The following is a 12981-nucleotide window of genomic DNA, read 5'->3' as shown; positions in this document are numbered from 1 at the left end:
ACCTCAGTCTCTCATTTTTTTCCTAAGCAGTATTTTATTGTTTTATTAATTTTCTAACAGTTTTATTGGCATATAATTGATATACCATACAATCCAATAGTTCGATCAGAAGTAACTACTTTTAAAAATTAAGCTAAAAATTTTTTTTAAAGGTGGAAAAAAAGCTTTATTTGTTATTGTAGAGATATCTTTATTCACTCCACCTAGAGATCATTTCATCCATTGCTGTTTGGCAGCCAGTCTCTTGTCTCTCTCTTCAGCAATGGTGAGGCCGATACCTTTCCCTCGGGGAAGAGAAATCCAAGGTTTGTTGCCTTTTCCAATAACGAAAATGTTGGAAAGCTGGGTGGCAAAGCTATTGCCATTGGCATCTTTTACATGAACCACATCAAAAGAGCCAGGGTGTTTCTTTCTATTAGTGATCACACCAATTCTTCCCAGGTTAGCACCTCCGGTCACCATACACATGTTGCCTGTGTCAAACTTGATGAAATCAGTAATCTTTCCGGTCTCCAAATCAATCTGAATGTTGTCATTCCTTGATGAGAGGATCAGGATAGCAGATGGTACGAGCATCGTGAGTCACCAGGTGAGTGATCCCTTTTGTGCCCACAAAGACCTCTCTTACTTTGCACAACTTGTACTTCGCCTCCTCAGATGTAACATGATGAACAGCAAAGGGACCCTTGGTATCATATATCAGACAGAAATTCTCTCCGGTCTTGTCAATGGCGATGACATCCATAAGACCAGCAGGGTAGGTTATATCAGTTTGGACCTTGCCATCAATCTTAATGAATTGCTGCTTGTGAATTTTTTTAACTTAATCTCCAGTCAGGGCATACTTAAGTCTATTTCTTAAGAAAATGATCAGCAGGAGACATTCTCTCAGTTTGTGGGGACCACTGGATGGATGAGGAGCAAGCACACCAGTGAGTTTGTCCAGCATCCAATGCTTTGGAGCAGCTATGTGCTTCAGGTGCTTCCTGGGACCACGAACCATGGCAGCAGAGGCAGAGTAGTGAATTCATGTGGCAGAGTAGCGTACTGTACCCCTGGCGGCGAGACCGGAACCCAGTCTCTCACTCTTATGAACAAGTCCTATTACTCCTTCACAACAAGGAGTCATCATCTGAGGTACGAAATCCTCACACTAAATTATTATTAACTGTCATATTAACTGTCCCTGATGCTTGAATACCAATAGCACCTGTAGTCACTATGAGGAAAAAAATTCAAAAGCCTCTCCGGGAGGAGGAGGCAGTGTGTAGATATCATTACTAAACCTATAAGGAGCCTGGTGGTGCTGTCAGATAAACATTAGGCTACCAACCATAGGCCAGTGATTCAAATGCACTGCTGCTCCGAGGGAAAAAGATGAAGCCACTGGTTCCCATAAAGATTTACAGCCTCTGCATTAAGCAAATGTGGTGAAGAAAGCTGACGGTGCCCAGATATCAAAAGATATAGCGTCTGGGGTCTTAAAGGCTTGAAGATAAGCAAGCAGCCATTTGGTTGAGAAACAACACAGCCCACCTGGAAGAAGCACACCAGACTGTGTGATCGAGAGTTGTCGATGGGATTAGTTATCAGGCATCAAAGAACAAAAAATCCTATCCTTGTGAATGTGGGGGAGTATGGACCCAAAGCCCATCTGTAGGCAACTGGACATCCCCTTACAGAAGGGTCTCGGGGAGGAGATGAGCCAGTCAGGGTGCAGTGTAGCAACGATGAACATACAACTTTCCTCTAGTTCTTAAATGCTCCCCACCCCAACCCACTATCATGATCCCACTTCTACCTTACAAATCTGGCTAGACCAGAGGATGTATGTACACTGGTACCGATATGAACTGGAAACACAGGGAATCCAGGACAGGTGATCCTTTCAGGACCAGTGATGAGAGTGGCGATACCGGCAGGGTGGAGGGAAGGTGGGGTAGAAAGAGGGAACCTAGCACAAGGATCTACATATAACCTCCTCCCTGGGGAACGGACAACAGAAAAGTGGGTGAAGGGAGACGTCGGACAGTGTAAGACATGAAAAAAAAATTTATAAATTATCAAGGCTTCGTGAGGGGGAGGGGGAACAGGGAGGGAGGAGAAAAATGAGGAGCTGATACCAAGGGCTCAAGTAGCAAGAAAATGTTTTGAGAATGATGAGGGCAACAAATGTACAAATGTGCTTGACATGATGGATGGATGTATGGATTGTGATAAGAATTGTACAAGCCCCCAATAAAATTATTGGGGGAAAAAAAAAGATTGACAGTCTCAGGAATCCTATACAGGATCACTATCCTTCAGATTCAACCAGGGGAATCTACTGATGATTACACATCATTTTAAACAATAAACAATGGAAAAATTAATGCCAGTAAAACCTTGGCCAAAATATTAAGAAATACAATATACAAACTGAAAATATGTATCTGGTTTTTTGTTTTACTGTACTCCTATCTTGTAGCTCACTTTCTCCTTTCTTGAGCTCACTAATTTTTAACTCCATAGAGAACTAAAATTTCTCGATTGGCCTACATTTTCTATTCCTAAATCACTTCTTGTTTTTCTTGGCCAGCTTACATTCCACTGCTCACCACTGCTGTTCTTCAACTTCTTTCCATCACTTGCCACATGGGGTCCACAACCACATGCAGCTGAAGAAGGCTCACCCTTGCCTACTGTTTCCCCTTAAGCCCCTGACCTTGCATCTACGGTGATTCCTGGGGCTGCCCACAGTGAGACTGCAGTACTTTCCTAGCCTACTCACTCTCTCAGGTGACTGTTACATGCCCTGTCTCTTCAAACTTCCTCCCCACACACCCCATTCTTACACTCCAACTGGTAACCTTGCTTTCCACTTCTTTGGGGAAAGAGCAGCAGGGTTCATTTAATAACTACATAATCCCTTCATACAGTGAATTCACCCACTCAGCCTGGGCTCACCTACTCAGTGTTCTTTCCTGTTGGAATGAACGAGGTGCCTGTTGTCCTAATTAATATAAAGAGAATTCTAGCTCCTATCTTGTTTGGCCAATCAATAACCACCATTGCCAGCAATCCACACACCTTTCTATTTCCTTCTTTTTATCAACTTCCTCCCTTTTCCCGAGTTATATTAACAAGTTGTTACTTATTCTATTCTACAAAGATGCACAGTAAAATGTTTGGAAAAACACAAGAAAAAGTATCTCTGGAATTGGACTCTTCTATAAAAATCCAATGAACCCTGGTGGTGTAGTTGGTTTCATGCCGGGCTGTTAGCTGCAAGGTCAGCAGTTCAAAATCACCAGCTACTCAATCAGTCTCTGAAACCCACAGGGCAGTTCTCCTCTGTTCTATAGGGTCACTATGAGTTGGAATGGATTTGATAGCAGTGAGTGTGGGTTTTGAGAATATAAACCAAAGCCTTGGTTATCTATGTGATTTCACTCTGTTGATGTATTTTCTTATTCCTCAAACTGCTACAAGAAAATTGAAGATTTATCACGAGTAAATAAAACATAACTGAAAATTCACTACAGTTTACTGGTTGTCAAAAGAGATTCTATTACTGTGGAATTTTGTTATCAGTCAAGTTGACTGAACTCTTTCTTGGGATGGTTAATATGGCATCTTCGCTAAGTATACAAATTATGTGATACAGTAAAATTTAAAAACCGAGAACCCCCAAACTGGATGAGGCAGAATTGACTTTCATAAAGTTCATGAAAACATTCCATTATCTTTTAATTCAATTTTTACATGAATTTTCTGAAATCCCCTTGTGTACGTGTATATTTAAATTAGGAAAAAAAAATGCAGTTAGATGGTGCCCAGCTATCAAAACGTATAGTGTCTGGGGTCTTAAAGGTTTGTCTTAAAACAAGCAGCCATCTAAGTCAGTGGTTCTCAACCTTCCTAATCCTTTAATACAGTCCCTCATGTTGTGCGACCACCCCCCCAACCATAAAATTATTTTCTTTGTTACTTCATAAGTGCAATTTTGCTACTGTTGTGAATCAAGTAACCCGTGAAGGGGTCGTGACCCACAGGTTGAGAACTGCTCATCTAAATGGTGTCAACTAAGTCCACATGGAAGGAGCACACCAGCTTTGTGATTCAAGGATCATAATAAAATCCAAATCTGCAGTGGGGCGGGGGGTGGGTTGTGTGTGTGTGTGTCATCAGAGCTTAAATTGTGAGCATTTAGTTTTCAGAAGGCTATGGATGACAGTGGAAGCCCCAAATCCATTTGCAGGGTCTCCACACAGATTGTCTCTAGTGAAGGAAGCCCTCTGACCATAGTCCAGGGATGTGAACAGCCTTATCAGACAGTGAGTATTGTGAATTTTATTGTGGCCGATGCAGTTAGATTAAAATGGAGTATGATTTGATCTCCCTTTGACCCATTTTAAAGTTTCGGGTTAAAAAAAGATTGAGGGGAAATATACGGAGTCACCCTTCAGTGAACCCCCTCTGACCACTGCCCAGGGATAGGAGTAACCATACTATCTATCATGCAGAGTGCACTGGAATGCGGATGATGGCAGAGGTCGTTAATTTGATCTCCCTTTTGACTCATTTTAAATTTTGCTCTACATCTTAGTATGTTCTGCTTTCTTTTCGATGGGCAGTGTTCTGTTTTACATTGCTATTGTTGCTAATTTTTTTGTTCTTTTTGGGGGCTATGTTTTTCTGTTTATGAAATCCAGGATAGGTAAATAAATCTATAGACATAATAACTGGATTAATGGTTTCTTGGTAGTACAACAGGGGAAGCTGGGGGGGGGGATGGGGAGCTAATAATGAGTACAGAGAAGATGATAATGGTCTAAAATTGATTATAGTGATGACAGTACACTCTTAAGATGCCTGTATTATTGGACCGTATCATAGGTGCATAATATGCCAATTGCTCACTGCCACTGAGTGAGTCTATTCTGACCACAGTGACCCTACAGGACAGGGTAGAACTGCCCCTCTGGGTTTCCGAGCTGGTAACTCTTTACAGTAGAGCACCTCATCCTTCTCCTGTAGAGCAGGCTGGTGCTTTTGTCCTGCTGACCTTATGCTTCGCAGTGCCATGTGCAACCCACCACACCCCAGGGCTCCTCAGATGCCAAAACAACGGTTTTAAAAAAATGCTGTCAAGACACGCACAGGTTGATCCCCCAAACCAACCAACCCGGTTTAAACATGTCTTAGATTAGCAAATGACTACAGGCAAATTCTTTTAGTAATATAGTTGTCTTGGTCTCATTAGTTTGCTTACACAAAATACAAAGGTTCAATTAAAACGGTGGCTTCCAAGGAGAACTGCTAGGTCAGTTAAATACAAGGCAGAGAGGTCAACTCAGAAGGTTTTGGTGACTGCTCTCTTTGGATCCCAAAGGGTTATCATTACAGACTTCCTCAAAGGACACAGAAGCATCATTAACACGTTTTAAGAAAATGGAAAACTGCATCAGTGAGAAAAAAAGCCAGGAAAGTTACACTGAGGAGTAGTTTTCCATCATGACAACGCACCTTCCATCTGGAATCAGCATCTATTAATTAACATCTTTGCTAAACATGTTTGCCTTCTCTGTGTCTGGTATTAGAAATGGTGGAAGGCTAGAAATGAATCAGGAAAGAGAGAGGAAGGAGCAAAATTGGGCAAGAGGAGCAAATGGGCGGGGGGTGGGGTGGGGGGTGGCAGAAGCAGTGTTAATTCAGTTTCAAAACAGATACCTGATTCTCTTTAGCAGAAGATTCCAAAAAAGCTGCATTCCAAGATTCTGCTAAAGCTTTCCCTTCTTCGTAACTGATCACCCTGAAGGAAAAAGGAATTCTAATTAAAGTTATGTTATTTTACAAAACAGTATGAAATAGCAAAACTTTTTCATCTTTTTCTCTCATGAAACAGAATTATGTTCTCAATATCATGATGAAATATGTAACAGAGAGGCACACCTTAATCATGCTAACGGTGGGGAACATACTCGACATTATCTTACAGGGCTAACCACGTTCCAGCCAAGCACTTCCTCTAGTACTTTAACGTTTGTAATAACCCACTCTTTGAGAGAGAGCCTTTAAACACGCGGAAACTTCTGAAACACTCCCAACTCCACTCGGCTATACACATGGCAGGCAATTCAGCTAGTAAAAGTGACTCTCTCTCTAGAAATGGGGTTAACTTTAACCTCTCTTACTAAAAATAAATAAAATTGGCTTGAGCAAATGAATCTTGTTCAGATTTTCAGAGTTTGCCTTAGGCAAGCTGGTAGGGGGGAAAAGGATAATTTAAAAATGTTCTTGTCTAGAGTAAACACTTTGAAGGTATGTGAGATTTATATAGTAGTTGTGCTTGTGCTGTGTATAATCAGTCATAGTCTTCAACACAAATAACACATACACTAGGGATAAAAATATTCCTGCTGTAATAATCTTAAAATGGGAGTTTCTGTGATTACACCATTTAACATTTAAGTTTATAAATCAGTATCATCATTTAAAAGCTGCATACCTTTCCATATGTAGATCTTTCTTATTTCCCACCAACATAATGGGTATTCTGTTAATATATAAAGGAAGGAAAACCCGGTTAAAATAGTTAGCACTAGATCTTACTATTCAGAAGGAAGTACCATAATCAACTGATCTAACGATACAGAGAAAGAAAGATTACTACTTACTGAACTTTCCCCACCATATCCAACAATTTGCCATGGATAACTTTAATCACCTCAAAACTGTAAAACAAGAAGTATGAAATCAGACATCTATTTTATTCTTTAAGCACTCATTAAATTTTTTTTGAAAAGTATGTTACATATTACTGGCGAGAAAAATGTAACGTCATACTCTTTATTTTAATACGAAATAAATGGAATACAAGGAATTGCTTTTTCCTACCAATCTTACACACACACATACAGCAATAGTAATCCTTATCAATGGGGTCCTGAGTGATGCTTGAAACCTCTCAGAGGTACTTAGGAGAAGGGCCTGGAGATCCACTTCTGAAAACAGAGTACAGAGTACTTTCACTGACACAACCGGGGTCACTATGAGCAGGGGTGAGCATGACAGCAGCGCCTTTATTCTCTGCTCTATCAACAGAGGGAAGTTACAGTGGATAAAACAGAGGCACTGCAAAGTGAAAGCACTTGTCCAGAGTTGTCCACTGTTACTAGGGGTAAACAAGAACCCAGACCATGCTCAAATCTCAGCCATTTCCCATTTCTAGAAACTAGACATCAGATGTCTCTGCTGTGTGTGGAGCCCTGGTGGCACAGTGGTTCCACATTAGGATTCGCTCCTCAGGGTCAGTGGTTGAGACCACCAGCCCCTCCTCCAGGAAGAAGATGGACCGGGACTTTCAGCTCTCAGAAACCCCCAGGGGCAATTCTACCCTGTCCTACAGGGTCACTATGAGTCGGCATCGATTCAATGGCAGTGGGAGAGTGAGTTGTTTTGTTTAGTGAGTGAGGAGGAGTAAGTCTCTAAGAGTTGAGTAAGAATGATCTGAAACTTTTGTTTCTTCTTACAAAATAATGGAACAACGGTCAAAGTTTAAATGGGGGCTAAATTCAACCAAGAAACATAGTTCTGATCAACAAATTAGCTTATTCAGAAACTTTGATTAACGTATTTCTCCTCTATTCACACATATCTATGTACTCAGTATATACTCAAAAGACTCCCTGCCATCAAGTCCGTTCTGATGCAGCATATAGGTTCCAATGAATCTGAACAAAACACCACTCTTCCTTTATTCCCTCACATCTGAGATTTAGTTACTGAGTGCATGTTAACCTACGAATTACTAAGCTGAATGAATGCCCACAGCTATGATTTGATTCTGATTCACAGTTCCTCTACAAGACAGAGCACAACTGAGTTTCTGAGGACATATATCTTTTCAGAAGCAGACCACCTCATCTTCTTTGGGCAGAACAGCTGGTGGGTTTGAACTATTGACCTTGCAGTTAACAGCTTAGTGCTTTAACCCTGGGCCTTCATTTAAGAAGCCTTTAAAAACCAAATCAAATCAAACATATTATTTTAAGTAAAGAGAGACAGGCTCAGAGATGGTAGACAACTTTTTGCCTCTTTGCTATGAAATTAAGGAATAGGTTCCTCACACCTACGAAGTTTTTGTTAGGTAACTTTTTATTTTATAATACCTTAATTAATTTTTCAATTTTCCTAGTGATAAATGCTGTCTTTTAAACTTGATTTTTAAATGTCAAATAAATGTGCACCAAAAATAGGATTGACCAAAAACAAGGGTGTGGGGGAGGGGGATGAAAAATCAATGGATGCATCAAGAACATCGTCTGCCAGCTATTTTAATTCTTTAGACTAACAATTTGTAAAGAAGCCAATATTAATAATTTTCTAAAAATCAGAGTAAAATAAACTTTAGAGATAACGAAACCACCTTGATGAACTGTTTTTCAAGCAGTTATGTGAACTAGTAGAAATTCAAAAACTCATTGTAGATCATTGTGATTGGTTTCCTCCTTACTGATCACAATGATCTTCATATGACCCCCTCTCTCTGGGGGAATGGACAACAGAAAAGTGGGTAAGGGAGACATCAGACAGTGTAAAACATGACAAATTAATAATCTATAACTATCAAGGGTTCGTGAGGGAGGGGGGAAAATTAGAAGCGGGTACCAAGGGCTGAAGTAGCAAGAAAATGTTTTGAGAATGATGAAATGTACTTAGTGTGACCAAAGAATAGAATTTTAAATTTTATGTAACTTTCAATCACCCCCAGGTGGCTAGTGGCTATCATATGGGGCAGTGCAGAGAGAGAGTATTTCTATCACCATAGTTCTACTCAACCATACTGGCTTTGACTAGGTAATCAGAAGCCTGGATATCATCTCAGCAATGCCACACTGTCCACACAACCTGGGCAAGTTACTGACCCTTTTGTCACTCGGTTCCTATGTAAAGCAAGATCTCTGGCAAAGGCCTATTTAAGTTAATGGTTAATATATTAGTATGCGTGTCAAGAGCAGAGTAAACTTGTTGGCATGCCACACTCCACAGAAACTAGACATTTACAAAACTCCCCTCCACTGACACCAAATTTCCATGAATTCTTTAGACATGTCTGCTCAGTGCTAAGAGTTCTGCAACATGGACAGCTTTGCTCAGAAACCAAGCACAGGCCACGTGACATGTTCTACTTCCTTACTGCAGCATATACTAACTCCTGAGAAAAGCATGCACAGAGGAGCCAAAATCGAGTATCACAATCAAAAGTAGGTACGCCGTTTTATGCAGCAAACGGAGGCTGTTATTACTCAACATAATACTCTGATTTCATAAATTCAAAGGATAAAATATTGAAGTCACAATAATGCTACAATTGTATTAGGAAATCCATTCCACATTTTATGGTCTAAACTCAGTCACCAAGTCAATTCTGATTCACAGCCATCTTATGGGTCAGGGTAGAACTGCCTTTGGGTTTCGGAGACTGTAATTCTGTACAGGAGTAGAGCTCCCTCATCTCTAGCCTGATGAGTAGCGACTGGTTTCAAACCTCGGACCCTTCTCACTAGTAGCCCAACACATAACCCCCTTTAAGCCACCATATCTCCTGTACATTATATGGTAACAACACATAAACGCTAAAATTTCTATATTTACAATTTCCATTAGCAAAGTTAATGTCAGAGAAACTTTTAATCTATTGCTATAAAAGGACACCCACCCAGACAATATTATTTTTAAGACACTTGGTTCCATAATACATGCAAGCTCTATAAAAATAATTAGTTTAATACTGGGAGCATAATCCTTGAAAAGAATTAATGCAATATGTAGCAAATAAAAATCCACAAATATGAGAAGTATACCTTTTGATTGATGTAACAGAGTACACAAGAATATAACCATTGATGTCTATAGAGTATGTCTGAGGAAAGATGGAATATTCATCCTATGGAAGAAAAAATATATGCTTAGCAAATACCTTTAGTAAATATACCATAACAAGCAACCATTACCCAAACTTTTTTTTTTTTTGCAGGCTCAATTCACTTTATTACTTTTTTGTATAAATTGACTATGTGGTAGCCACAGTTGGAGCCTGGGTCCTCTGCATGGAGACTCTGGTGTGGGTCTTCACAAGATGGTCAGTGAATTCCTGGTAGGGAGACTTGGTGAACATTGTCTCTTTCCAGAGGTCAGGGGTCAGATAGCTGTAGGTCTTGGAGATGGCATCAAAGGTGGCTTTGGCGAAGTTGCCCAGGATGGCTGTGCAGCCCCTAGCTGAGGTGTAGCAGTCATCAATCCCTGCCATCATCAGCAGTTTCTTGGGCACAGGGGCTGAGACGATGCCAGTACCCCTGGGGGCAGGGATGAGTCGCACCAACACAGACCCATAGTGGCCGGTCACCTTGCAGGGGACCATGTGGGGCTTGCCGATCTTGTTGCCCCAGTAGCCTCGCCGCACGGGGACAATGGACAGTTTGGCCAGGATGATGGCCCCTCGGATGGCAGTGGCAACTTCCTTGGAGCACTTGACACCCAGGCCAACGTGGCTGTTGTAGTCCCCGATGGCAACAAAGGTCTTGAACCTGGTCCGCTGGCCGGCTCAGGTCTGCTTCTGCACAGGCATGATCTTTAGGACCTCGTCCTTGAGAGCCAGCCCCAGGAAGAAGTCAATGATCTCAGACTCCTTGATGGGCAGGGAGAACAGACAGATCTCCTCCAGGGACTTGATCTTCATGTCCTTGACCAGACGACCCAGCTTGGTGACAGGGAGCCACTCCACTTGTCTTCGGCTTTGCCCCTGAGAGCTCCGTGGGTGCGACCATGTCCTCGCAAGCCGCTGCCGAAGCCTCCGCGGAAGCCACTGGGAGCTCCGTGTCCCGGGCGCCTGGGCCTCCAGGCCCTCCCGCTGCATCAGCGTCATCCGCCATTTGGTATTTTCTCGGAGAAGAAGCTACCCAAACTTTTTCACTGACCAAATCAGCATACAGTAGATTACAAATAGTTCCTGATTTACATCATATCTGAGTTATGACAAACTTTTAACCTACTGTTTCTTTTTCTTAGTACATTTTATTGTCAGTAATATGTCAATAATATGCAATTTTGCAAGTGCTGGTCTTATTCTCAGATGTTCATTCGCACATTTTTAATGTTATGATTTATTGTCAAACACTGTTGCATAGCAACCTACAAAAGGCAACATTGCTCAACTCTTCTTGTCACCACTGTAAAATGGGAGTTGTCAGAATGGAATCTGATTGTAAGTTGGAGACTACCTGCACATCACTCCCTAACACAAAAACATAAAAAACACTGAAGATTTTTACAAGACTGGTTTTGGGTGATGATGTGTTTGAAAACCAATATTCAGATTTTATTATTCTAACTGATGTAGGACTTCAGTAGGCACAAACCTATAATTCTTCTAAGACAAGAAGGGAAGGCGGCAACAGATAAATGGGTCAGAGATCTTTGATCAAGGCAAAAACATTGTGTTTCTTTTATGAAGGAGATGTCCAGAATCCATTAGATTTTACTATCATTTAACCTATTTGACAAGCCCAACCACTTCTGTGTATGTTAGTTTCACTGGCAACATTACCAGCATTATGAGCGTGGAAGGAAAAGAAAGTCAGAACACTGCACTAATCAATACACTCAAGACTTTTGAACTCTATGTACAATTCCAGAGCACTTTGGAGTTAAAAATTATAGACACAAAAGGCAGCACTCAAATGTTATCTTCTATTCTAATCAGACCTAACTTTTTATGGTCCAAGTTCTCTTAAGATAAAACCAGCTCATTTTTATCCTGGAGCTTTGCTCCTGTTGTTTCCCTAGACAAGACTTACTTTTAATCTTAATGTAAGAGAATATGTGTTAAAACTAGAAAACCACTATTCTGTAATAAATAAAAACCCTCACAATGTAAACATACTTTCAACAATTCTAAAGTAGAAAAACAAATATAGTTGACTCTTGAACACCATAGGTTTGACCTGCGTGGGCTCACTTGTACATGGATCTCCTCCCCTCTGTGGCGAGTGTGGTGAACTCGCATGCTGGGATGGTAATCATCTCTGTGTCAGCAGTCCATCTCCTCTTCAGGAGTTTCAGCAGATATTCCTAACACTTGCGCTCACCAGAACAGCATATTTCAAGCATGTGTTGGTGGAGGGTCAACTGTATTAAGATTTCGAGACACTACAGAGATCACATACCTGCCCAGCTGTGTCCACAAGTTGAAGATGATATTCTTGTCCATTTACTGTGATCAACTTTGTAAAGGCTAATAGAAAAGAGAAAATTAAATATATAAAAACTCAGATCTTTTAAAGCTTGAAAGAAATTGAAATTAGGGAACCATTTACATCCTAGAAAAGCAATCTGAATGTGGGCAGTCTTTCTCATGCCAAAAGTGAAATATAAGGTCTATAGACTAGAAAGAATCAAAAGCACAAAATGGTTTGGTTTATGAAAGGTCTGTTGTCAGAGCAAAGTGGTAACATTCACTGAAGCATTAACTATCGGTATATAAAAATTAACCAATTTATTAAAAGATAAAATGGCAATGGAACAGATGTTCTGTGTTAAAACCATCATACCCACTCAATTTATGAATTCTAGCTATTTGTCACAACTTTTTTTTTCCTATCAAGGGGAATAAAATCAGACTTAAAATAACTTCCGGAAAAGTCCATTTAGAATTCTAAGGAGATAGACTTTAAACAAATATAGACAAAAGAGTAGAGAACTATTAACAGCAACAGAATATTCAAAGTAACCATCTGGACGCCTGACAGCTAAATAGAACATACTGCTTCTGTGTATCCTATGCAACCATCATGACTCATAGAATGGAAGAATCCTCCACCCCCGCTAGCTGTCCATTAATGGATGACAGCCTGGCAGCAGAAACTACTCTGGCACAGGGAGAGAGAACCCACTTCTGCCCACTCTGTCCCATAAACAGAAGGCAAACCACAAACACAG

The 12981-nt window shown here is 40.7% G+C and overlaps 1 protein-coding gene and 2 pseudogenes across 1 annotated transcript in view; all 3 read right to left on the bottom strand.

Moving 5' to 3' along the window:
- RHEB (Ras homolog, mTORC1 binding) overlaps positions 1 to 12981 on the bottom strand; it is a 32075-nt gene that overhangs the window by 2671 nt on the left and 16423 nt on the right. The window contains exons 3-7 of the mRNA XM_045290162.1: positions 12210 to 12277; positions 9849 to 9931; positions 6660 to 6716; positions 6491 to 6538; positions 5713 to 5794 (exon numbers count right to left, since the gene is read on the bottom strand). Of these exons, the coding sequence (XP_045146097.1) occupies positions 5713 to 5794; positions 6491 to 6538; positions 6660 to 6716; positions 9849 to 9931; positions 12210 to 12277 (338 nt within the window). The remainder of the gene's footprint in view (positions 1 to 5712; positions 5795 to 6490; positions 6539 to 6659; positions 6717 to 9848; positions 9932 to 12209; positions 12278 to 12981) is intronic.
- On the bottom strand, positions 111 to 1424 carry LOC105978556 (annotated as a pseudogene).
- LOC101663912 lies at positions 10007 to 10916 on the bottom strand (annotated as a pseudogene).

This window comes from Echinops telfairi, unplaced genomic scaffold (genome assembly GCF_000313985.2).
Source record: "Echinops telfairi isolate 266 unplaced genomic scaffold, ASM31398v2 ScPeMD7_31;HRSCAF=116, whole genome shotgun sequence".
NCBI lineage: Eukaryota > Metazoa > Chordata > Mammalia > Afrosoricida > Tenrecidae > Echinops > Echinops telfairi.
Note: the sequence above shows the minus strand (reverse complement) of the source record. Positions and strands in the feature narration are given on the sequence as shown.